Raw genomic sequence first — 26,796 nt, forward strand, 5'->3', positions numbered from 1 at the left:
GGCATGGTACGACTTTGGGGTTGGATGTGGGCCTCCCATCTGTTATTTGCTCTTTCTCTGTCCATAGGTTTATTTTTTCCAAGACACTTGGAGAGATAGAGCAAAAGATAGAGCAGATAATTATTCTTGAAATGTAGTTATGGCTTATCTTTGTTCTAAATAGTTTTTGAGTAATTTATTAAAAATACACACAGAAGTTTTTCTTCTTCTTCTTATGCTAAGGAAATCTAGCTGAATGAACAAGGAAAATATACATATAAAGGCCAAGATAAAGTCAGTACCCAAAATGCATGCTATAAAATCTGGATACTTGCTAGAGAAGCTGCAAATCCAGCTCTGGCTTCCTAGCAGCCAGAATTAAAAGGAAGAAAACAGGATCAGTATAACTTCATGCACAGGGTCAAAAGGTAAGCCACAAATAATCTGCAGTTCAGGTTAAGATGAACAACTTCCTAGTATTTTGGTCACAGCTAAATGTTTCCTGTGAATTCGCAGGAAACAGACAATGTGTGATATAATGAGCAAGGCCCTCAAAAACACCTCATAACTGAAGCACAATAATGGATTTCATAGGACTCTTCTTACAATGTCCCTTGTGAGGGAAATACTCTTCTATCCCTCATCTCACCTAGCCATTGCACAGATGTGGGTGATTCTAGATTCATGAAGGCTAGATAAAGGTTTGTGAGTAAAAGAGACATAGGTTTTTCAAATTTTACTCCATCTTTTGTTCTTAAATTATGCCACTATACAATATACTCAATGCTCCTAATTTGTGATAAAATGGAAGTGAAAGGAAAGCCCAGCACAGTCCCTCCCTCCCTCAATCTCACATAATCCTGCTATCTTTTAGTGCCCCTTTATCAGACAACTCCATGGGTTCCTCAGGGCTTGAGAGAACACTTGAAAAATCAAACTGAAAGAAAGTTTTTACACATGGCCAATCAGTTATCTCATACTCAAATCCTTTACATCTAGTTTTGGCCGTTTGAGCTTTAAAGATGCTACTATGTTTCACTATGAAAGGTATTATTTGGAGGGGGAACCCACAAAAGTAAACATATGAGTGCTATGTAAATAACAATTTGTTATTGCAATGTCTGGCACAGTCTAAGTGACAACATAGGAAATTTGCTCTCAGACTTCACTGAGGCTCAAGATTCTAAGACTACCTGAGACTTTGATGCAGTGGCATGGGGGCAAGGAGGGAGCAGGTAGGAAGTCAAGGAATCTTTATTTCAAATAGCTAAGAAGATGAATTTGAGGCTCCAACTCTGGAGACCACTGACCTGAGGATTATGATCAATTACCTAACATGCCAAAAGTCTATTTACTCATTATTCTAGATATCTAATTCACACACACAGAGTATTCACACATATCTTTTAGTATATACATGGTCTTCTATGTAAAATCACATTTATAGATAATAAATAATACATACCAGCAGGGATATTCAGTACTAGAAAAACTAGTCTTACCTAGATAAGCAGAATTCCAATGTTTTTTTAAGTACTTCCCGGGGATCTTCCTGGCTTTCTGGTTGAGACTCATTTCCTCCTATATAAAAGTAATAATCAATTCAGGAAAAATAGCTTAAAATTTTCCAACCTGATAATTTAGTATGGCAGTTCTAGTACTTTCAATATACTTATTTACACACTTGTACCCATGCATGAAATAAAGAAGACTTCTATTATTTTACCTATTAGAAAAGGGTAAATCATGTAAACAAAACAGTCTCCCTCTCTCTTCCCTCTAAATCTAAAACATCACAATTTAAGGATTAAATAGCTTCTACACTAGAGCATTAAATTCACCTTTAAATTTCCAGATAGGCAAAGCAATAAGTGAGAAACTGTCACGTTCTTGTCAGATGATACTAAACAAATCAGACACTCAAAGGACATAAAAGTTCATTCTAAATCCCAGACAAGTTGCTTATGAGAAGGTGTCAGCCAGTATGACAGGTGACTTAAGTGTGTATGGTCATAGACCACACCAGGCAATAGATCATGGCCTTCTACTGAAGCGAACCCAGGTTTAGGCCAAGACACTCCACCACCACCTGCAACACTCTGGACACAGGTTGTTTCAATAATGTTGAAATGAAAAGAACTGGAGTGCTAAAACACTAAGATTTTTCATATGCTGCCATATAAATCAGCCTGGTTAATTTATGTGTCAATCATATATGTGATTATGTTCCAACCATATATGTGCAAGAATAACATAAGAGACATTGGTAATTTGAAAGATTTATGTTAAAGAGCATGAAAAAGAAAAAACAAAGCAGGGGCATTTAGAACAAACGGACAGAAAGTTCAGGTCACTATTATATAATGAGGTTTAACAAAATCCACTCTCAATAGCAAAAAGAAAACAAAACTGCTAAAACAACCAAAAGCAAAATAAAGGAAACCACAAGACATGAAAATGAAAACTAAAAATAACCTATCATTCCCTCATTCAGAGGCTTCTCCTAGTCATTCCATCTAAATTCACATCCCATCCTCCATATTTAAGAGATACTTACTAAGTATCTCCTGCATACTGGGATCTGTTGCAGGAACTGTGAATTCAGTCCAAATAAGGCAAGGCCTCTGCTTGTGTAAGGCCAACATTCCAGAGGGAGAGACAGACAATAGGTAGTTAAATAAATAACTACCCAACATAATGTGAGATAGAAACCCACAAACAAACCAGGATAAGAGGCCAGAGCTGCATGATGCTGATCTAGATGGGAAGTGACATCCGATCTGATGGGAAGGATGTGGAATGTGCCAGGCAGTGGAAAGTGAGTTCTAAACTGGGCAGGTACAGGGACCTTAGAGGGGTAGAGTCAACAGATAGTAAGGAGGCAAAGGTATAGTAAGGAGGCAAAGGTAACTGAGAAGCAGAGTGAGAGAACCTGGTAAGTGAGGTCACAAAGTGGACCTATGAATCAGATCAAGAAGGATGTCAGAATTTAATAGGACACCAATTCAGAGCTGACATTTTTTAAAATTAATTATTTTACCATCTCTCCTGCCCCATGCTCCCTCCTACCCCTGTGTGCCCTTTGCCCAATCACAAATCCTCTACTTTTCCCATGCCACACCCCACCCCCAATTGAGGATCAGCATCCATTTATCAGAGAGAGAACATTTGGCCTTTGGTTTTTTGGGATTGGCTTACTTCACTTAGCATGATATTCTCCAACTCCATCCATTTACCTGCAAATGCTATGATTTTATTCTCTTTTAATGCTGATAAATACTCCATTGTGTATATGTACCACAGTTTCTTATCCATTCATCTACTAAAGGGCATGTAGGTTGCTTCTATAGTTTTTGTGAATTGAACTGCTATAAATATTGATGTGGCTGCATTACTATTACTATTTGTTGTTTTTAAGTCCTTTGGGTATAGACTGAGGAGTGGGATAGCTGGGTCAAATGGTGGTCAGAAATGACATTTTGGAAAGACCTCTTCAGTTTGATGGCGCATGTTGACTGTGAAAGGTATAAGAGGGAAAAGGGGGACCAGTTGGGAGGCTAACACAATAATTAAGGAGACAACACCATTTAGGACTCAAAATACAGATAGTACTTAGGTCAAGAGTGGAATTGAGAAGAGTACCAACATCTACACCCAGGGCACTCCAACCTCCAGTAGAAAGTAAGAGGAGGAAGGCCAAAGGACACAGAGGAGCTGCCCAAAAGTCAAGAATAGTATCAGCAGAACAGCAAGTTGAGAGCTGAGAGGAGAGAAAAAAATCGTTTCATATGAAGGATCTGCAGCTATAAAAAAAGACATGGTAATGTTAGGTAAGTATATAATGAGAATTAACTACTGGATCTGACCATACGAGGATCACTACAGAGCTTGACAAATGCAATTTGGGGGCTGAAAAGACAACTGTCTGCCTGAAGGGACTGCCTAGGAGATAAGGATGTGGGGGCAGCCAGCAGAGAAAACTGTTTTGAAGCATCCTGCTGGGGGAAGATGGGCTGTCTAGGGTGGTTCCACTTCAGATAAGTGATGAAATTGCATTACAATGATAGGAAATGATCCAGCAATAAAGAAATCCATGACTCTGTAGACAAAACAAAGGATCGAGGTTTGTGATAATGTAGAAAAGGAGGGCTCACTTGAGAGATTGCAAGGTTGGGTGGTGTCAGCAGACACCAGATCATCTGCTTCCAGAGACTGGATTTATTTTCCTTTTAAAAACAACAATGATAACAACAAAACAAATAAAATTTTCCAGACAGGGGACATCAGGCAACAAAGGACATGAAACCCTGAGCACCAAGAATATGTGCATTAACCTTCTGGTGACCTTAACCCGCTACCTTGAGAGAAGAACTAGACCAAACAGAACATGAAAGATGAGAACTATAATATCTGATATTAAAAATACTTGAAATTAAGAGATCAGACATTATAGAAGACTAGTAAACTTGAAGACTCAGCAATAGGAACTTCTCAAAATAAATGCAATTTTTATAATTGACAGAGGGGGCGATATAAGAAATAAATTATGGGATAATTTCAAATAGCTTAATTTAACAAGAGACAATGTTACAAAATGCTCAAAGCCACTGATAAAGAGAAAAACCTGTATGTACATGGGAACAAAGAATACCAGAGATGGTAACTACATATGTAAACATGTAAGCTTTTTATCTTAATACTATTTAAGATCTCTTTAGCAAATTACTATCTTTTAAACAAAAATAAAACAAATAAAAAACAAATATTTTTAAAAAATTAAAAACCAGTTTATAATAAATATAATTGTAACATGGAACAGTGATAAAAGCACCAAGGCAAGGTGGTTCCTGCGTTCCATGTAAAGTGGTACACACGGGCCTGAAGGGAGACTCTGTATAAACACCAACCAAAGAACCACTCAAGCAACAAACTGAAGTAAAAGAAACCTAATCCAGCCAGTCGAGATAATCCCTCAATTGCAATCCCATGGATTTAGGAGGCTGAGGCAGGAGGATTTCAAACTCAAATCCAGCCTCAGCAACTTGGCAAGATCCAAAAATAAAAAGGGGCTGGGGAAGTGGTTTAGTAGTTAAGTACCTCGGAGTTCAATTCCTGGTTTAACAAACAACAACAAAAGCAGCAGCCTATCTAATGGAAAGGGGAAATGAAGAACAAAGAATATGTGAGACAAAAAGAGAACATGCCTGGAGCCCAGGGTATGGGTTCTAATGTCATTCTCCCATACAAAGAACTAGGGATCCTTGGAGAAATTGCTGATTGTAGTAAGAAAAGAAAAAACAAAAAAACCCAAAAAGTCCTACATTGACAGGAATAGTCAAATGGAGCCAACTAAGAGTTTCCCAAAGGCCAAAGCCATAACAACTTGAGCAATAAAATACTACTGGATAATTACCCAAGTACAGAATAAGCATTTCTGAGTCCATACTGATACAAGTAAATAGATGCATAAATAAATAAAGAAGAAACAAATCACCCATGTACAGAATTTCAAACAATTTATTTAGACTCTGCTTTTATAGAAGAAGACCATAAATTCCTTAAGTTTTCTCTATGCAGAGGAACTTCCATCCTAACAGTAGAATACAGAAAGAAAGAAACCAAAGGGTAGCTTTACAGTTCAGAAATGACAAATGCTACTTCAGTCAGGTGATCAAGACATGTCCCTTTGACAGTGTGTACCCTTGATATGATATAATGAAAATAGTGCTTTACCTCTGTGGTCCTCCTCCCTAGTCCAAATACAAACATTATGATAAGAAAAACATCAGAAAAATTCCAACAGAAGAGTATTCTACAAGACACTTGACAGTACTCAAACCTTCAAGACTGCCAAAAACATGGAAAGTTTGAGAACTCAGGCCAAGAGAAGCCTAAGGAAGTGTTCTAACTAAATATAAATGGTATCCTAGGATTCTGATACAGAAAAAAGCCATCGGGGTAATAGGTATCGCTCTTGTTTTAGTATTGGTGACAAATATATTAATGTAAGATGTTGACAGAAAAAACTAGATTTGAAGTAGTCTGTCCTGGGGCTCATGCTAATTAAGATGAACAGAATGCTGTGTCTTAATTTAAAATGGTTCCTTTTCCCCTTTCTCCTGCCAGAAAAACTAGATCCCCTCCCCTCCCTAAGTATCTGGATGACTCCAGGAAGTAAAAATTTATAAAAATTATGGGACCTCATTCTGACCGAGCCTCTAAGTGGTCTTTAACTCAGTCTTGTCCACCCCGTGGCTCTAGCAACTCATTGGTTATAATTCAGGTTTTCCTATTTTGGCTCAGGTTCCTGCAGAGAGGTTTCTGCTCAGTAAATTGTTGATTCTCTATTCACCTCTCTGTCTTTTTCAACTTTGTAGGCAGTTGGTTTACCCTGTGATCACACATTTCTTCTAATAAGAGATTTTTTTTTTTCTCTCCTTTCTTAGCTTCTTCACTTGTTAGGACAGAACAGTAACTTTCAAGAACACAAAGTTCAAACATGCTTGCATATGCCTGTGTTTTTGGTGCTGTCTATTTGTTCATTTTATTATTGGGTTATTTTACTGAATTTTATCAGTTTATGTTTTGGATAAAAACCCTTATCAAATCTGTGATTTACAAATACATTCTCCTAATCTATAATGATATAGGTGAGTCACCATACTCATTTTTTCCCTGATAGTATCTTCTGAAAAGCAGAAACTAAACAATGTTTTACAAAGTTTAATTAATCATTTTTTTTCCTTCATGGGTCTTTGTTTTAGTGTTGTACCTAAGAAACCTTTGCTTAACCCATGGTCACAAAGGTTTTCCTTTATTTTTTAGGTTTTGTTTGTTAGGTCTGTTATCCATTTCATGTTAATTTTTGTATACCATGTGCGATATGGTTGAAAGTTATCTCTATTTTTGCATATGGATACACAAACTATTCTAGCACCATTTGTTGAAAAGATTACACTTTTCCCACTGTGTCTACACCTCTGTTGAGGAAGTAATGGGATAAAAACAAGATACACTGACAGATACACTGAACAGAACAAAGAGCCCAAATAATTTTTAAGGATGTTAAGACCATTCAATGGGGAAAGGACAGTTTCTTCAATAAATGGTGCCAGGAAAAGTAGGTATCCACATGCAAAAAAGTGAGGAGTAACTCTAAAGTAACGTAATTTCAGAGGCAACCCACAGAATGGAAAAAAAAATATTTGCAAATTATTTATCTGATAAGGAATTAATGTCTAGCATATATTGAGACCTCCTAAAATTCTACAGCAACAAAAAAACAACAGGCAAAGATTTATGAAAATGGAAACCTCATACACCACTGGTGGAAATTTAAAATAGTGCAGCCTCTATGGAAAAGAATATGGTAGTTCTTCAAAATATTAAACATAGAATTATGATATGATCAACAAATTCCACTTCTGGTTATCAACAATAATTGAGGATACCAGGATATCAGCTATGACCCCCTTCTCGTTCCCAGAAGAAATCTATGTTACCTCTTTTTAAGTAAACCTTGCTTTATAAAAAAACAAAACAAAAAAATAATTGAACCAGGATCTCCAAGAGGTATTTGTACACCTATAAAAGTAGCAGCATTTTTCACAATAGCTACAAGATGGAAGCAACTCCAGGTGGAAAAACAGATAAGCCAAATGTGGTATTTACATAAAATAGCAATTATTGAATAAGGAAAAAATTCGAACCCATGCTATAATATGGACGACCCCCAAGGACATTACGCTAAGAATGAAACATTCCAGTCATGAAAAGATAAATGCTATATGAATCCACTTATATGGAGGGCCCTCGATTAGATAGCAAGTGGAATGATGAATGTTGGGCTGAAGAGTTTAACAGGCTCAGAATTTCAGTTTTCTATGATAAAAAGAGTTACAGAGTTGAATGCTGGTAATGGATGCAAAATGGAATTCATGTATTTAATATTACTTAATGAGAAACTTAAAACTGGTTAAGAGGCTGAGAGAAGTTCAGTGGTAGAGCACATGCTGGATTAGACAGCCAGCACTACAAAATCAAAAGTCTTAAGATGGTGAATTTCATGTTGTATACGTTTTATCAATATAAAAAATTATGGGAAGGGCTGGGGTTGTGGCTCAGCAGTAGAGTGTTTGCCCCTCATATGTGAGGCACTGAGTTCGAGCCTCAGCACCACTTAAGATATTGTGTTCATCTAGAACTAAAACAATATTTTTTTAAAAAAAATTAAGAAAATAAAAGCTAATGGAGAGTGAAACACTATGCTAACATTAATAAAAAACAAACAGCAGTAACTAACTTTAGAAACAAACAGACTTCAAAGCCAGGAAAGGTTCTTTAATACAATGTACAAAGATAAAGAGATCAATTCTCCAAGAGTCATAACAATGCTTAACATGTATGTGCCCAACAAAGCCTCAAAATACATGAGGCAAAAGCTAACATACAGCCAGGTGCAGTGGCACATGTCTGTAATTTCATTGACTCAGGAGGTGGATGCAGGAGGATTGCAAGTTTGAGGCCAACCTCAGCAACTCAGCAAGACCCTAACTCAAAATAAAAATAAAAAGGGCCAGAGATGTGACTTTGGAATTAAGCACCACTGGTTCCCCCCCAAAAAACTAAACTGGTACAGACACCTTGGAAGACAGATTGATGGTTTCCTACAAAACAAACCAGACAATACAGCAATCACATTCCTTGACATTCACCCAAAAAAGCTGAATTCTTAACATATATACAAAAACTTGCACACTGTTACAGCAGCATTATTTTTAAGTGCCAAAACATGGAAGCAATCAAGATGTCCTTCAGCAGGTGAATGGATAAACTCATCTGCCAGACAATGGAATGATTCAGCACTAAAAAGAAATGAGCCATATAAAGATATGGAGAAACCTAAAATGTATAATATTACATGAAAGATAATTTGAAAAGGCTACAAAATGGTATGATTCCAACTCTATGACATTATGGAAAAGACAAAATTATGAAAACAGTAAAGAAAACCAGTGGTTGCCATAGGTTAGGGAGAAGGAGGAATTTTTTTAAATTTGGGGGCATTGAAACTACTCTGTATGTTACCAAATGTGTATATAAATCATGAATTTATTGGAATGTAAAACACCAAGAGCTACTTTAAACTATAGATTTTGGATGATAATGATGTACTGATAACAGGTCCCTCATTTGTAACAAATGTGCCACTTTGGTGGGCAATGTTGATAATGGGGAAGGCTATGAAAGTATAGGGGCAAAGGTGTATGCGAACTCTCTGTACCTTCTGTTCAATATTGCTGTGAACCTAAAATTAAACTTTTTCAAAAAGGTCTGTTAAAAAAAATGCTTGATATCATCAGTCATCAAATATGAATTAAAACCACAATAAGACCTATCATGTTACCTTTCAAATTGGCTAAAATCAAAAGTACTGATGAGGATGTAGACTAACTGGAGATCTGATCCACTACTGGGGATGGAGGGGAATACAAAATGGTACCGCTACTATGGAAAACAGCTTCACTATTTCTTAAAAAGATAAACTTGATCCCAGAGGTCCATCCATTCTATTCCATATGGAAAACAGCTTCACTATTTCTTAAAAAGATAAACTTGATCCCAGAGGTCCATCCATTCTATTCCATATGGAAAACAGCTTCACTATTTCTTAAAAAGATAAACTTGATCCCAGAGGTCCATCCATTCCATTCCATCCCAAAATATTTACTAAGGAAAATATATGTCTCTACCCAAGTCTTGCTTATAAATTTTATAGTAGCTTTATTTGTAAAGGCATAAATTGGAAATAAGCCAAATATTTGTCAAGAGGTAGGCAGAAAAACTGAGGTACATCCTTATTTTGGAATACTACTTGGCAATAAAAGGAATAATCTATTCATGTCTGTTGCAATATGTACAGATCTCAAAACTAATAAGCTAAGTATGTCAGACAAAAAAAGAGCATACTGTTAAATACCATTTATATAAAGTTCTAGAAAATACAAATTAACCTATACTGGCAGAAAGCAGATCAGTGGTTGCATGAGAAAAGGAAAGGGCACAGGAAGGTTTTCCTGGTGATGGATATGTCCATGATCTACACTGCAGTGATAGTTTTATAACTTTCCAAACCAGACAGAGAAAATAATGAGCAAAGAGTCATCAAACCAGTTTTATACTATACTGAATATTTCCTTAACTCACCTTAATCTAAAGAACATAAAACTTATAGAAAAGCTGAGGAATACCTAAAATATATGGTGTTTATTGTACCCTGATTATATGTTACGCTGTACATTAAAAAAATGAAAAGAAAAAAAAAGGGAAGAGGAGGAGGGAAGAAGAGGAGTTAGTGTGAAACCACTGCCTAGCAACAGGGCTTTACTAGATGACACAACAGCACTGTGGAGCAATGTTGAGGCTCACTGGAAATATGTGACCATAAACTTAAAAACAAGACTATTCTACACTGCTGCATATCTTTTTTCAGCCACATTTATCTATCTGCTCAGGTATAGACACACAGTAGGTACAGAATTAAAGGTAAACGAATTCAAGGCACTTGTTAAACAATTATGAAGGGAATTCAAGTTATACACAATGAAGTAATTGAAAGATAGTTTGGGTAACAAACAGAATGAGGAGGGACATGAGGATGCAGGGGGAAGTCATGGACGATTACACAGGTCAACAGAGTCATTCAACAAAGGCACTACAGGGACTGGTGATACTATAGTGAAGACAGGCAAATACTTTATAGCAAACACACAGGTGTTTATTAAGTATCCTTCATATACAACACAGACTCAGTAGTAAGGAGTGCAACAAACAAGAACAGAAAGGAAGGTCTGTTTTCTAAGTGAGACTTTGGTAGAATAACCAGAATGACTTAAAAACAACATTCAGTAAGCATTCTCTGAGCTATTTCTACTAGTCAATCTACAGGAGTCATTTCTCCCACTTCATTTGCCCTTTCCAAATGTTAATAGTGATAGTGTTGGAGCTGGGGCTGTGGCTCAGTGGTAGAACACTCGCCTAGCATGTGTGAGGTACAAGGTTTGATCCTCAGCACCACATAAAGATAAAATAAAGGTATTGTATCCATCTACAACTAAAAAAATATTCTAAAATAATGATAATAACGAGTGTAGCTTAACTATAGGTCTGTGCGTTTTGTTTTGTTTTTTAATGATTGATTTTTAGATTAAGCCAGAAATAAATTTGGAGGTGAACAATCAGTTTCCCATTACCTCAAACTATTTTTATGTTGGCCCATCCCAGACCCCAAAAGAAAACTAATACCTTCTCCTTGGTTCTTCTTTTGAAAACAGCTTTAAATACCTTTTGCAAAGAACCAACTTCTTTTGAAATTAAACTTTACAGGAATATTTTTTAACATTTATAACTTCATTTTTGGTAATGTTATCTATCTTTCATCTTGTATAATTTCTGACTCAAGTCCAAGGTTTGGATTATTTAGATATAAACCTCATGTTTAAATTACTTTTAATCCTTTTTATTTTCTATCATCAGGATTTCTTTTCCTTTGATTATTATACATTTTTATTTTCTTTTGAAATCTGTTTTAAATGACTAGAATTCCCTTCTTTTGCCATTAAAGAGTTCACTCAACTTCAAAGTAACTCCAATTTATCCCCGTGTTTTGCTATTTCCAGATCATTAAACAGTATTGGGTTAACAAGGAGGAACTAATCAAATTAAATTTGTTACACACTGGTACTACCCCAATCAGATTTAGAAAACTATATGCTTGGTGTGGTAGTGCACACCTGTAATCCCAGTGGCCTGGGAGGCTGAGGCAGGAGGACTACAAGTTTGAGGCCAGCCTCAGCAACTTAATGAGTCCTTAAACAAGACCCTAAATAAAAAAGGGCTGGGGGTGTAGCTCAGTGGCTAAGTGCCCCTGGGTTCAAAATTTGGTTCAATTTTTGTACCAAACCAAACAAAAAGTTGGTAATTCGAGTTAAATTCACGCATCCTATAATTGCAGTTTATCTCAATTATATTTAAAGGAAAGCAACGTGGTTTTATTTTTGTTTTCCTTTTTAAATACTTGATTCATGTGATCAAATTATTTAATACAGTAAGCTAAACTGAAGTTTTAAAAAGAAGAACAGTGTTATAGGACAGTATTTTCCTGCTTGAGACACTGCTGATTTTGCCATATTTTGAGTCTTAAGTCATAGTGCATCACTATGTCTCATACCATGGCCCTGCCTGTATTCCCAAGTCACCATGATAACCAAATGCTTCCTCATATTTTCAAATGCAAGTGGGCATCTTACAATCACATTTCTAGTGTCATTTGGCAGACTGTGTAACTAAGTCCAGAAATCTGCATTCCCTACTTACTCTATTTTCTTTCCATTTTTATGGCCCTTACTCTAATGCTAATGTCTTCATAACCCTAAACAGGAATAACACAACTTCCTATTTCATTGATTCTTAGGTTTTTCTTTCCTCAAAGCCACTGTTTCACATTTCTGTAAAATTTATATTTCCCAAATATCTTGCTTTATGTCACTCATTCATCAATAATGGGGATAAAGTTCATATCCACCTGGTTTCTAAGAATCTTGAATGTGACCTCAACTGTCCTCATCTACCACTATATTTCCTCTTTATGCCCTTCTCTCTATCCAACTTGTTTCACTCTCAATTCTAGCATTAAAGGTTCATCTCTACACTTTACTGATGCTTCACCTATGAAAAATCTTCTACTTCTAAATAAATGCCACTCGCCTCAGATGCTACTCGGGTCTTACATGCTCCATGATGCTTCCCCCACAGGGTCTTTCATCTCTGCATCCATGTTGAGACTGAATTGAAAGGAGAATTAAAAGGAGGCAACAAAAGGTACATTTTTAGGGAAATATTTAATAAGCTAAGTGATAAATAATTAAAAAGCCCACATTCTATATGAAAAAAAATTCATAAAATAGTTTCACCTGTTTCACTATTTTCAGGCAGAGATTCATATTCTGAGTGATCCAGAGCCAAAGTGTTCATGTCTGTTTGGTCTGACTCCTGTAAGTCCGGTAATGCTGCATTCTCATGACTTTTGTCACCATCACCACTGGCATCCAATCCTATAATTGCAATTTTATCCCAAAAGGCAGTGTTAGAAGAATAATGTTCCCTTAATACAAAACTTACACTTGCAGATACTCAAAATCTTAAATTGGATTATAAAAGATCTCCAGGCTCCAAGTACTATTACAAATCAGGAAACAAAGGAAAAAAAATCAACAGCTTCTCAAAGAGATTAAATAGTAACAGAGGCAAAGATTTGACAATAAGGCTGTTCCTGGTCAAGGCCAGGCTCACAACTTACCCTGCTGGCCGCAGTCAGGATGGCTGGGCACCTCCTCCCACGCAGCACTCACACCTACAGCAGCACTACTTGCCTCCAAATGTAACATATGAGTCCCCCATACTTTCGCATTCGGGTTTAGCTCTGAAACCTTAGTTGTTGGTACCTAGGAAAAAAAAAATTATATATACATTTGTATCCAAATTTCAACTAAGTGCTACTGAAGGGTTAAAACTGCATCTACAGTAAGAGAATTTAGGGTTAAAAAGCAGAGCCTATCTCTTTACACATACCTCAGTTTAATCAGTTTCCAAAAGTCACAAAGAAGAAGTGCTCAGAACATTTAATTCGCCCCCAGGTTCTTAAGTTTCTCCTAGGCATAAGGCTTCTAGATGCTGAAAATGACAGGTATAGTCCCTGCCTTCATGAAGAGTTCAGTGTCTCACAAACAGTGTAATTATAAATAACTGGCGATTTCCTAGACTATCTAAGATGAATCACAATTTACAAATTTGAATACAATGTAGAGGGGTAAAATTTTAATTATAAAGCTTCAAACAGTCACATAAGCCAAAGATATACAAAATGGAAATTCCTCCTAAGAACAGGACTGTCAGCTACTGGAGGATGAGAGAAAGCTAAAATATCCACCAAGCAAGACAACAAAATCTCTCACATTTTCAGCAGAGCTACAATACTATTTCCATTCCTAAAAGGACTTCCATCTCACCTTCAGAGCTTTCTCAGAACACAGTTTCCCAATCCTATTGGAATGGGAACTCCAGGTGATCCCCATGCTGCTCACCCAAAGTTCTTACATGAGCCCTCACTCCACTAGGGCTTACAACTCTCCACAAACAGGTGTGCAACGTGGGGCTAGTTAGTGATTTACTCTCTAACTTAACTTCACCTGAGAAATGAGCTTTGCAGTTCCCACCTTCTAGGATTACTGAATCAGGGCATTTAAAGAACCCAGCATGGTGCCTGGCACACACCAGGCACACTGACTAACAATTACTACAATAAAGAGTGTTCAGTAGCTTAGACTAGCTATGGTAGTCCTCTGCTCAAACACTGGAGTCATCCCTTCAAAGACTGCCTGGCTCATTCATAGTAACAGGTGAAGTTTTTACTGCAGCCCAACTCCCTTGTGGGATCACCATTTCTTTGAGCTAATTTTTCATCACGAAGACCTCCTTGCTCTTTCTAAATACACTCGCACTTTGTCTCCTCCTGTCCTGTCTGTCTAGAATATCATTCCCAGATACTCCCTAAAATACTTAAGAGCCACTCCCCCCACACACTGGATAGTCCCCACTTTCATGGTTTTTCTACTAGTCTAGCTTACTTCTGCTTAAAGACCTTAATGACTCTCCAAGGTCTAAAGAAAAAACAAACATCCCAGAGGCAATTGCTCCCCAAATTTTAACTTCAATTTTACCATTACAATCCCTTGACAAACCTAGATAAATTGTCTGCCTTTTCAAACACACCACCAGCCTTCACACCATGGTGCAGGGAGGTAGAGCTACCTAAGAAGGGATGGGGTCCTGGTCTCATGTGTTCTTCAGGCTAATACTCCAGCTGAGAGCAGCCTTGCTGTGCCAAGCCAGGGTGCAGTGCTGATGGTACTACTTTCTGTGCTCCATGGCATGCAAAAAGGTGGGAAAGCACTATATTAAGCTATCAAGGAACCACACAGATTAGAAAATTTAAAGACATAATAAATTCACATTGGTTCAGGTGATGAGGCTGGCAGTGAAAACCATACAACATTTTCTGAAACTGAGAGTACCAGGCTTTTGGATAAAATGCCAGATATTCATTCACGCTTTGGAAGCAACTTATTGACTGCTTTTCTAGGCACTGGGTAGTAATTAAAACATCATGCCCACAAAACTAGAGGCTTAAATGAGTACCTATCTGGAATTCTTTTACTTTTTTAAGTAGGAAAAATATAGGGCTCTCCTTCTCCTTCAAGAATATTATAATCAAGAAACACTGATTCTACAATTTCCCTTTTTACCTCTAACCTTCCAGTTCATCTTTGCTTCTACCTCTGTACAAGATTAGTCTGTCTCTCCTCTCTCATCCCCTCACCCATCAAACAAGTAAATGCTCACTAGCTTGGTCGTGACAAGCACAGTGCTAAGACATCAGGCTACAACAAAGAACACATGACCTGCCTCCTGCCTCACAGAGTTAAGGGAGGGGAGCAGAAGACACTCCATACTTCACCACACCAAGCTTTCACAAGTATTTGCATCTTTTTGACCTGTTTTGTTTTTAAATTATTTCTCTATTCTATTTTCTACTTTACTACTTGTGTAAATGGCCTCTTCTAATTAGGCCCAGTTTTCTTTCCAACATCCAATTACACACAATCAAGTTTTCCTACCTCAGTTTCATTCCTCCCACTTAGGACTCCTTTTATCTCATGTACACAATGCACATTCTTTAAATTCTTAACACCAAATTACATTAACCTTTTCCAGTTTCAGCACCTTTGCAAGCAAAGGTCCTATATAACCAATGTTTTGTAGTTCATTATTGCAGATGATTAATTGTGGTGGCTGTGAAGTGGCCATGAGCAGCACTTAGAGAGCTATTACAGCACATGTGGTCTCCTTGGTGTCTAGGCTTGGAGTGTACTGTCTACACACTCTTGGTGGCAGCGACCATGGTTTGCTCACCTTGTATCATTAATACCTAGTAGAGTCAGAGCTTAGCAGGGAGGTGCTTGAGAAATATGCTCAATGAATCAATACCCAATGAAGTGACAACACAGAAAATGATAATTTCCACTATTTGACAACATGTACAAAGTTTTATGCTTTAAATGAACAGGACCCTACCTTTAAGAAGTTATTACCTCTTAAGTGGTAAATTAGCTTAAATCAAGAATCAGGGGCTGGGATTGTGGCTCAGCGGTAGAGAGCTCACCTAGCACGAGCAAGGCCCTGGGTTCGATCCTCAGTACCACATAAAAATAAATAAATAAAATGAAGATATTAAAAAAAAAAAAAAAGAATCAGAAGCTTAGCACAATTTTAGGCAGTTAACCAATATTCAATAAATACTGTGATAAGAAAACCAAGGCAGAGCAACATTAAATAACTTGCCAACAAAAATAATGGCAATTAGAAAATTGAGTTCTAGTGTAACTCATTAATGTACACAATTAGTGAGCTAACTTTTTCTTTAAACACTGTGTTCTAATATCAGCAAAACAAAACACTAATCAATGTTAATTTGACTCCTAATAATGCACATACGGAATTTTTTATTAATGATATTTTTTAAAAAATCCAAAGGTGCATTTCTTTAAAATATGCTTATTTGCTTTGTAGTCATATACAATTCTAAATAATTATCAAGAACTCTAGTTTCATCTGCTTGGCTATACAAGTCTTATTTTTACACTGAAAATTTATGAGCAAGCAATGGTTATTAAAATCAGAAGCAGACTGACCTTAACAGCCACCCTCTGAAGTGATTTTACACCAATAGCTAATGCTACTTCTCTGAAGAGAATCACCAATTTCTGATACTCTAAACAAACAAAAACTCATCTGCTCCTCAAAATGAAATATCCATTTTAAAAAATATTATTAATTCATAATAATAGAATAGAGAAATAATTAAAAAACAAAACAAAGAGCTATTATAGCACACTTGATCTCCCAGAATTTCTAGAAAAATACTCAAATTAGCTGCCCACAGAATCATTTGCAAAGCTTCTTACAAACCAGTGGGATCAGTCCCATCTCTGAGATCTGAGAAAGAGCTACATAGTGATTCTGACTAAAAGAAAACAATCAAGATTTTAAAGCCAGTTAAAAGTAGCAAAATTTACCTGCTTTAGATACATACAACACAAAAGTAGCAGAAATTCATAAGTTTGTATTTTATGGAAAGGAGACAGAATGGTCCATCTGACAAGTTACTGAGTAGGAACTAGAGTGACTAATACCAGAGGTGTCATTTAGATGGCGAACATAAAATAGGTGAGATAATAGGGGAAATAAAACCCCAAGTCAAATCTGTACTGTTCTTGGAAGTCGCACTAAATGAAGTTTAGTAATTCAGAACAATTCACTGACTTCAAAGCCATTGAAGTGTCCACCTTTGGTTGTTTATTTGTAAGATGGAGAAACAGCTGCTATGTAAGATTTAGTATTAAAAAGATATCTGTAACAGCACTTTGGAAATAACCTGAAAAAGTAAGGCAACACCATTAAATGTGGTAATGCTTCAACATATAAAACTGGGCATATCTCATGATTTAAATAAAGTTAATTTAAAATAGAAGGCATGTACCTCAGTTAAAGCCATGCAAATATAGACAGCAACAGGAATCCTTTGCATACTGCATGCAACTACTAAACACTGAGCAATTAGTAGCCAACTGCTAATTGTATGTACTTACGTGAAAGTGTCTATGTTTTTTATTTATTATTATTATTTTGTACCAGGGATTTAACCCAGGGGTGTTTAAGCACTTAGCCACATCTTCAGCCCTTTTTATTTTTTATTTTGAGACAGGGTTTTATTAAGTTACTTAGAACTCTGGTAAGTTGCTGAGGTTGACTTTGAACTTGTGATCCTCTTAGCCTTGAGAGCCACTGAGATTACAGGCATGCACCACCACACCCAGCCATGTATATTATTTTAAAGGCTTAATTTTACACTTTTTCCTCCACAACTATTTAAGGAGAAAAATGGATGAACTTGAAAGTGACTCTGGTAACACTTTTAAATATGGGTGTAGAAGGATAAAAAAAAGGGTTAATGAGCAATTCCTTAAAATTATATGATGGGATTTCTACTTGTTTATTTCCATACTACAGATATTATTATTTGAATTGTACCTACTGCCTTAATATTATCAATGGGTTTTCTTGTCTGATGCCACAAAAATCACTAAAATAACAAACTACTGGTTCAATAAATGAGATTTTGTATTCCAAGCAGTCAGTCCTTTGTGTCCATGGATACATGTGGTTCAAAATTATTTGGGAAAACAACGGCATGTATAACAACATGTACAGCTTTTTGTCATTACTTTCATTGACAATACAGCACAAATATTTCCATAGCATTCACTTTGTATTAGGAATTGTTAAGTAATCCAGAGACAACTTCAAGTATGGGAGGATATGCGTAGATTACATGCAAATACTATACCGTTTTACATAAGAGACTTGATCATCCATGGACTTTGGTATCTGCCAGGCTCATGGAACTAATCCCCCATGGATATTGAGGAACGAGTATATGTCCTTTCAATTGCAACATTTTGATATGTCCGATTTATGTACAAGACTATTTTTCTATTATTGAATAATGTTTGCATTTATTACAGACTTTTTAGAAAGATACTCAAATTAGCTGCCCAAAGAATCATTTGCAAAGCTTCTTCCAAACCAATGGGATCAGCCCCATCTCAGGAACCTAAGAAAGAGCTACATACAGAGATTCTGACTGAAGGAAAATAGTCAAGATTTTAAAGCCAGTTAAAAGTACCAAAATTTACCTACTTTAGATATATATAACACAAAAGTAGCAGAAAGCACATATTTTTAAATAAGTTTATATTCTGCAAGTGTGAGTAGCATTGTCAGGGGTTGAAACACACCAAGTGAACATATACTCTCATAAGGGGCCCTATTGCACTGAGGCAAGGAAGAAAGAACAGCAGCAACATCCACAGAAAAGAGTGTACACAAAGCTGATTTGGGGTAAATAATGGAGCATGCTTCAATGCAAATGAGTTCACACACAAACTGTGGTTTAAATACCGCAAGAGACTTCATATTCTTCTATTCGGAAATGGTTAAATTGATGCTACAGTTATTCACAGCACTGTATAAGAATTCAAATAACCACTCACTATTTAGAATAAAGCTTCATTAATATTAAGCTAAAAGCCATCAAAAAGTAAAGACTATCATATCACAGCAAAATAACACTGATAAAATATACTTACTAACTGTCCACCTCTACTTGGCCATCCCCAAACAACACTGTCCATTGACACTGGTAGTCGATAAGGGGTCTGTTCCAATGAAAATGAAGTATCTTCTAAGTCCTGTGGCTTACTGTGTAGATCCTCACTAAATACCTGTTCATCTTCTGATGCATCTTTTGCAAATGTATTAGTCAAGAGATAGCCCACTTGATATCCACCATATCCATTTGCCAGTCTTTCAGAAAATATCTGACCTGTTAGCTCTTCCACTGGGTAATAGGAAAATTCATTTAAATAATGGGAGTATAAATCTTCTGGAAAACTCTGCCAATTCACTTTTGGGGGATTTTCAGATATATTTAAGGTATCTTCTGTGAGTGATAAAACATTATCACTACTTGGTACTACTATTTCTTTGCTTCCAAACGGGACAGCATGCATTACTTGGGGTACTATAGGAATAGCTGTGTATCTGTCTACTTGGGTGGGATCAGCATTAACCAAAAAGGAATGTCCATCAGAAGTGTTGCTTAATTCTATATTTTTTAAAGTTACCTTAGAATTTTCCATAAAATGCATCTCACCATTTAAAGGAGATTCTTTAAGCATGGACCTAGCATTTCTTTGTTTGAAATCATTTGCATATCCAATTGTCCCACATGGACCTAAGCAGTCAATAATGTTAGGGTCAATACTGTTTTTCTGCAAACAAAGTAGTCTCTCACTCTTTTTTTCACACGTTAGTTTTGGCTTATTCAACTTAGATGAATTATTACCAAAAGAATCAGAAACTTCTTCAGTTGGTTCAGAATAAATCTTCTTCTGTTTTGGGCTTTCACCACTATTTATAATAGAGTTCTTCTCTACTACATTTGTCTTCTGTGTGTCTGAATTTGAACTTTGGCTTAAAGTTGGTATAACATTAAGAACTATATCATTGTATTCATTCACTCTATAGGTTTCATTGATTTTTTCTACTTGATTAATTTCTAGGTCAGAATTTCCTGTTTTACTAGAACACATACAAGCTAGTGCATCCTCAGTGACTATTGCCTTGTACTTTATTTCCCAGTCAAGGGTTGTTTTAGAATCTGTCTTGACATTTTCTATGTCCTCTTCACTTGTTTCTCTACAAATAGTTTCTTTTGACTCTTTTTTGGCATTTTCTAAACTGTGAGGATCACTTAGTTGGTCATTTAACACACTGACCAAATTCTTCACACATATTTTATCTTCTGTTTTATGACGAAGGCCTCTTTCCCTTTCTTCTTTACCAATGCAGGTGAAAACAGATGCAGAGGACATAAAGATACCCTGAAGAGATCTAGAGTTATCATGAGACTCACTGTTTGTAGGAACTCCTTGTGAAATTCTAAGTTTCAATTTGTCTATCATCTGGATTGTCCCCTCTACATCTGATTCACACCCTATGTCAGTTAAGTCACATGTTTGTGTCCGAACTTTGTCTGCCTTGCTACTTGCACACAGATCTGACTGATACCAAGATTTCAATGCAAAGATGCTCTCCTTGCCATGACTTTCAGTCTCCAAAAAATGAATTCTATTCTCATCATAAGAGGAACTATTTTCTGATTGCAATGACAGTGCTCCTCTGTTTACCAGTCGGGGACTTCCACTTCCTAAGATGCTCTTCCCTGGGTGTTTCTCCTTCATCAACAATGGCCCAGGGAGAGGAACAGGATCCAGCCTGTCATCAAGTCTACTCAGAGCCACTTCTCCAAAATTAGCATGAACTAGGAGACACTCATTTCCAAAGCCTTCCAAGGTGATAAACCTTTTGGGACTTAAATTAATTCCATCTGGATCAAAAGAAAGAAAGCTATCTGGTCTGCTGGCATTGGAGTGGAAATAATCATTGTCTTTTAGTGGTTCTGTGGACTGATTTTCTCCTTCATTTTTAGAGTTTAAACTTTGATCAACAATAACTGTGACAGCTTCAGATTCATCGTTCTCTTCAACATAGGAACTGTTATTAACTAAATTAATAGATGAATCATGTATCTGACTTCCTATTCCTGAAAAATGGCTCTTTCTTTCTTCAGAGATGTCACACATACATTTTAGTGAGTCACTGTCTATGTTAATATTTAATTCATGGAGTTGGCCAGTATTATGTAAGGTACTACTTTCTGTATAATCTTTAGGAGGCTTGGTGTAAGATTTTGCCCTTAAAGACTCAACTTGAAGGCTATCAACGTTTGCTTCACAAGGTGGATCACTGTCGACCAAAAGCTCAACACTAGGTTTAGTTACCTTACTAAATATTTCCTTCGCTTCATTTAGACCCGGCATATCCTGTGGTGACAATTCTTGCTGCTGCAGCTGTAACTTTCCTGCCCCTTGTATGGCATTCGAGACTGAACATTCTTTCCTGTTATCTAGAGGCCAATCCACTCTATGAATCCCCTCAGAAGTAACAGCTGAATGACATTCTTCTCCTGCAGCTGCTCCATACATGAGAGTGCACAGTTCCTCTTCCATGTGCAGGCAGTCAGGGTCTACAACACAAATGCTATAAAACTCCTTTCCTGAATTCTCACACTGTTTGTCATCAATACAAATAGGGTTTTCACCTTGCCTTACTCTACTGGACACACTTAAAGAGTTATTATTCTCTTTAAAACCACTGATTTGAACATTTACCAATCTTTCTTTCTCTATAAAAGAGTTCTCACAAGTGCCTATGTAACAGCACAGATGGTCACTTGGAGAAATTTCCTCCTGGAGACCTTGGTCAGAACATACTGGCACACATGAGAGGGGCTGGCCATCTTCAGAACAGCCCTGTCTGTCAGTACCCATGCACAGCAGGTCAGGGATACTCTCAGAATTCTGCTCAGTAACAACAATATCTGAATTCTTATCTCTCTCATCTAAATTGTCATATCTAGTTAAGAACTTATATATGGAAGAGGAAATAGAATTCAGTGACTGATTTGGTCTCTGATTTCCTTTGTACCCAGATCTTGTAAAAGTTCTAGTCCACATGTTAATGCCGGCAGCTGCTCTGCTGGCTCCATTTTCAACATTGTGAAGCTCCTCACCCTCAAGGGTATCAAATAATGAAGATAAAGTTTTACTTATCTTGTTCTCCGGTTCCTTCTCCACCACAGATTTCTGTAGCAGGCCAATTTTCTCATTGTCATCGTCACTACTTAATTCTTTGCTGAAGCAACAACCCATGTTCAAAAGTTCAAAAACTCACATTACAATGCTTGTCCCTTTCTGAGCCTCTACAAATGCATCTCACACAAACTTGGTTTCTGAGAAGCCAACACCCAGACACCAAAAATAACTCCTTGCACAGCAGTCACATGTTCCTGCCACTCAAATCCAAATCCTAATGACAAGAGAACCCTGCCTGACAACTATCATACTCCATGTGCTGAAATACAAATAGTCCTTGGAAGCCAAAGGTTCAGAACAGCAGAGAGAAAAAAAACACACACAGAGCTACATTAGTTTTTCTTATTTTCATAAACTAAATTATGAAACAACTAAAATTATTATCTCAGCCAAAGGAAAAATTTTTTCAGACTTCTGGTTTTTCTGGAGTGTTCTAATATTTTCTGAATAACTTTTCATGGATTAATTGTCAACCAAAGAAGTAAGTCTGTAAATTCCCCAAAAGAAAACAATTTCTAGAACTTTGTTTCTCTGAATTCATAGCGAATTACAGTTGTATCTAATTTTCCAGCTTCAAGAAATGTTTGTGAGTATAAAGAAATTACTGCTAATAATATCAGATATGGGAATGAACAGTTTTGGTTAGAGATAATAATGAACTATTATGGCAAAATGACAAATTATCTAGGATCTGCTTAAGAATACTCCAGAAAATCTGGGTGTGGTGGTACACACCTATAATCCCAGCTATATGATAGGCTGAGGCAGGAGCATCACAAGCTCCAGTAAATAGAAACATAAAATTCTAAATGATTATGGGTGTAAGGCAGAGGAAAAACCAAACAAGAGTAGCTCAACAGAAGGGTTCATAATTTTTCATGAAAGAAACATTAGGGCTTATTATATTATTCACTCCATTCTGCAGATGCCTGAAAATCATAACTAAGAAAAAAAAAAAGCAAGAGAAAAAAGAAAAAGAAGAAATTAATCTAGTACCCATAGCAGGAAATATCTCAAAAGCACTATGCGCTACTGACAAGTTTAACCTGCAAGATAAATAATGTGCTAAAAAGAGGTAGTTATTGTCCATATATAAGAAATAGGCACTGGATATTTTCATGGAAATTCGAACTTTCTGATAGCTAGCCTACTCTCATTCAAGATACAGGCTGTACTAATTAATCTGAATTACTAGTTATAAATATTCATTCAGAAACTATGTGCTCAACAGTGAGGTTTTGGGTTGAGACTAGAGATCATTTGTAAGGCACTTGCCTAGCACACATGAAGTCCTGAATTCGACCCCTAGCACTACCAAAGAGAAAAGAAAAAAAGTGAAATGGTTTTTAATTTAATTTATGAATAAATGGAAAGACTCAAGTTTTCTGATCTTACTACCTTTAAAGGAGTTTTAAAAGACTATTCTGGTATAGATCACATTTTACAGAACATAAGTTTTGTATGCAGAAGAGTTTGATTTTCGATTTAAGCTTTTAAGTTTCACATTATGATTAGAAAAGATGTGGCTTATTTGTTTTTCTTCCCAGCATATAATTTAACACTAACACTTCTACCTCATATTACTTGTACTTTAAACATCATCACACACTTACATTCCTCTCTCAAACTTGCCATTCATTTATGGTAAAATGCAAAAAGATCATCAAGATGGAAAATGACTCTGAGGCCAAAGTAGTTACTCCAAGGAAAATCAGGCAACCTTGCTGCAAGGTGTATTGTTTGAGCAGCAGCATTTCGAATCTAGAATCCTTGAATAGACTTCAGCAGCAGCACAAAACCTTTGATAATGGTCTTCGCTACAGATGGAGTTTGTAGCCTTAACAGGTAAGACTAAAGGCATTTAACCAAATGACTTGTTGCCAAATACCCACTGTCAGATACTGTTTCTTCCTTATGAAGGAGATCCTTCATGGAGACCCACTGCCAGAATGGCTGCCTCCTCATCTCAAACAGCCTCAAAGCCCTTTTGATCCATCTCTTGCTCTCCCTATCCATCCTCTCATCATGGAAGCAAATATCTTAGGTAGAACATTCCTGTCTACACTATATCACCACATCCTGAATCTGTTTTGCCTGTACTGCCCTTTGGAACTGCTCTTGCTAAGGTTACAACTGAAGACCCACTTTGCTTCAATCTATCTAATCAATAGGTCCTTATTTCATGTCACTTCATTTAGCCACTATCTCACTCCATTTCAATCAAACATTGCCATCTGTTTTTCTTCACATCTCTCTGACCATTCCCTTCCTAGTCTCCTTCCAATTTCTGAAATACTCACAGGGTTCCAGAGTTTTTATCATTTTCCCATTCTGTAAATAAAGGGAAATTTAATGCAAATTTAGTATTTTAACTCTATTAGTACAATATGCTTCAAGGACAGTAGCCCTTTATTACATCAAAGTCAGAACATTCAAAATGACCCTCCTTTATTCAACTAGGGACAAAACAGAAGAACATTTCTCCTGTAGACACAACTACCCCTCAATGCTTCCTATCTCCATGGCTATACTCATTCTGTATCTAACGTTCACACAAAAATTGGTAATAAACTTTCCTGGTGTAATACAGCTACAATAGATATATGTGTATCCCATGCTAATCTGTAAACAATGTCCCCATAGAACTAACTGTTTTACCCATCTTAATCAACTGCACTCAGTGTTGTTGAATAAATTAATACTCAAATTTCGCTCAAAGTACTGCCTATCTGCCTACTAGAAAAAGCACACCAAGCCACTATGGAAGCCAACAGGATACAGAAAAGGCAAAGACAGAAAACACACTTGCAATTGACCAGGAATAAGGGAGGAATGGGGGGATTAACTATAAATGGGCATGGTGGGGGGTAATGAAAATATTCTAAAACTACATTACAGCCATGGTTGCACAACTCAGTAAATATGAATATCAAACTGCATACTTCCAATCCAACAGGAATAATAAAATGATGAAATACACGAGTTCAGGGTAGTGTTTTTAAATTCTATTTTAGAAATTCTACCTTATTCAAATTAGATCAAGGACTGAAGATGTAACTCAGTGGTAGAGCACTTGCTTGACATGCATACATGCATGAGGCCCTAGTTTTGATCCCTAGCTCTATACACACACACACACACACACACACACACACACACACACACACACACACACACACAGATTACCAACCCAACTTCTCCTTTAATTTCTATGTAAACTGCTTATTTGAGCAAATAAATGAGGATTACTATAAATATTTCAAGAATTGAATTTGGAATACTCCAGATGCACATCACATATGCAAAAAAAAAAAATCAGGATTTAAAAACAATGGAATTCCATTTCCTCATTCTTTTATTATTTACTATTTAACTTCTGTGCTCTAAAGAGATTATCAAAATGTAAGGCTAATCATATACTAACAGTGAACCATTAAAAACATGATGAATGTTTGAGAATAAATATGGCACACTGCTTGTTTGTTAACTGTACATTACACAGAGAACAGAAAAGGACACGTAATATTGACATTTACTGTGGGGGGATATAGTGATGAACCAGGTCCCCATTATCTTTTTGAGAAACATTTAACATTTAATTTATGTGTGTGTATAAACACACACATACACATATATGCACGTGGGTGTGTATACATACATATATGTTTTTAAACAAAAAACTTTTGTTGTGAGGAGCTATCTGTGAGCCTCCACTGTGATTAAACAATCTGTGATAATCTTAGAAATTAATAACCTGACTCTAAACAATCTGATAATCTTGGAAATTAATTACCTGACTCAAAGCTGGGATGGAACTTGTTTGAGAAGTGGTTTGAGATATAGGACCATTCATCTGTAAAATTGAAAACAAAAGATACCATCACTGCAATATAAAGACAAGAGTTTCAAACTACGGTAATTAAGCAAAAACAAAGCTCCTGGGAAATATATTTTCATAATATAAAATCATAAATTTTGGGGCTGGGGTTGTGGCTCAGCAGTAGAGCGCTCACCTAGCATATGTGAGGCACTGGGTTCCACCCTCAGCATCACATAAAAGTAAACAAAGGTATTGTGTCCAAGTACAACTAATATATATATATATATATATATATATATATATATATTTTAAAAAATCATAAATTCATAAGATTCAGATTATAGGAGTCTTAAAATTGATTTTTAAAATTCTCATAGCACATTATAAGTAAAATTACTTGTAAGTTTCAAAAGGGAAAAATTAAGTGACTTTTCCTAGAATCAATTCAGAAACATGAAATATTATTTCCTAAAATGATAAAATGAAGGTACTCAAGCTGGGCACAGTGGTGCATGCCTGTAATCCCAGAGGCCTGGGACACTG

General features: G+C 36.4%; 1 protein-coding gene across 3 annotated transcripts in view; it reads right to left on the minus strand.

The window, feature by feature from the left end:
• The window catches only part of Larp4b (La ribonucleoprotein 4B), a 101,317-nt gene that overhangs the window by 44,920 nt on the left and 29,601 nt on the right, over nucleotides 1–26,796 (minus strand). Inside the window, exons 3-6 of one of the 3 annotated variants that reach the window (XM_078023131.1) lie at nucleotides 26,227–26,286; nucleotides 13,337–13,481; nucleotides 12,951–13,091; nucleotides 1,482–1,560 (exon numbers count right to left, since the gene is read on the minus strand). In XM_078023131.1, coding sequence (XP_077879257.1) covers nucleotides 1,482–1,560; nucleotides 12,951–13,091; nucleotides 13,337–13,481; nucleotides 26,227–26,286 — 425 coding nt within the window. Of the gene's footprint in view, nucleotides 1–1,481; nucleotides 1,561–2,536; nucleotides 2,568–12,950; nucleotides 13,092–13,336; nucleotides 13,482–26,226; nucleotides 26,287–26,796 lie in introns of those variants that run through there. The other 2 variants (XM_078023132.1, XM_078023133.1) reach the window with 2 other exon arrangements.

Source organism: Ictidomys tridecemlineatus, chromosome 10 (genome assembly GCF_052094955.1).
Source record: "Ictidomys tridecemlineatus isolate mIctTri1 chromosome 10, mIctTri1.hap1, whole genome shotgun sequence".
Taxonomy (NCBI): Eukaryota; Metazoa; Chordata; class Mammalia; order Rodentia; family Sciuridae; genus Ictidomys; species Ictidomys tridecemlineatus.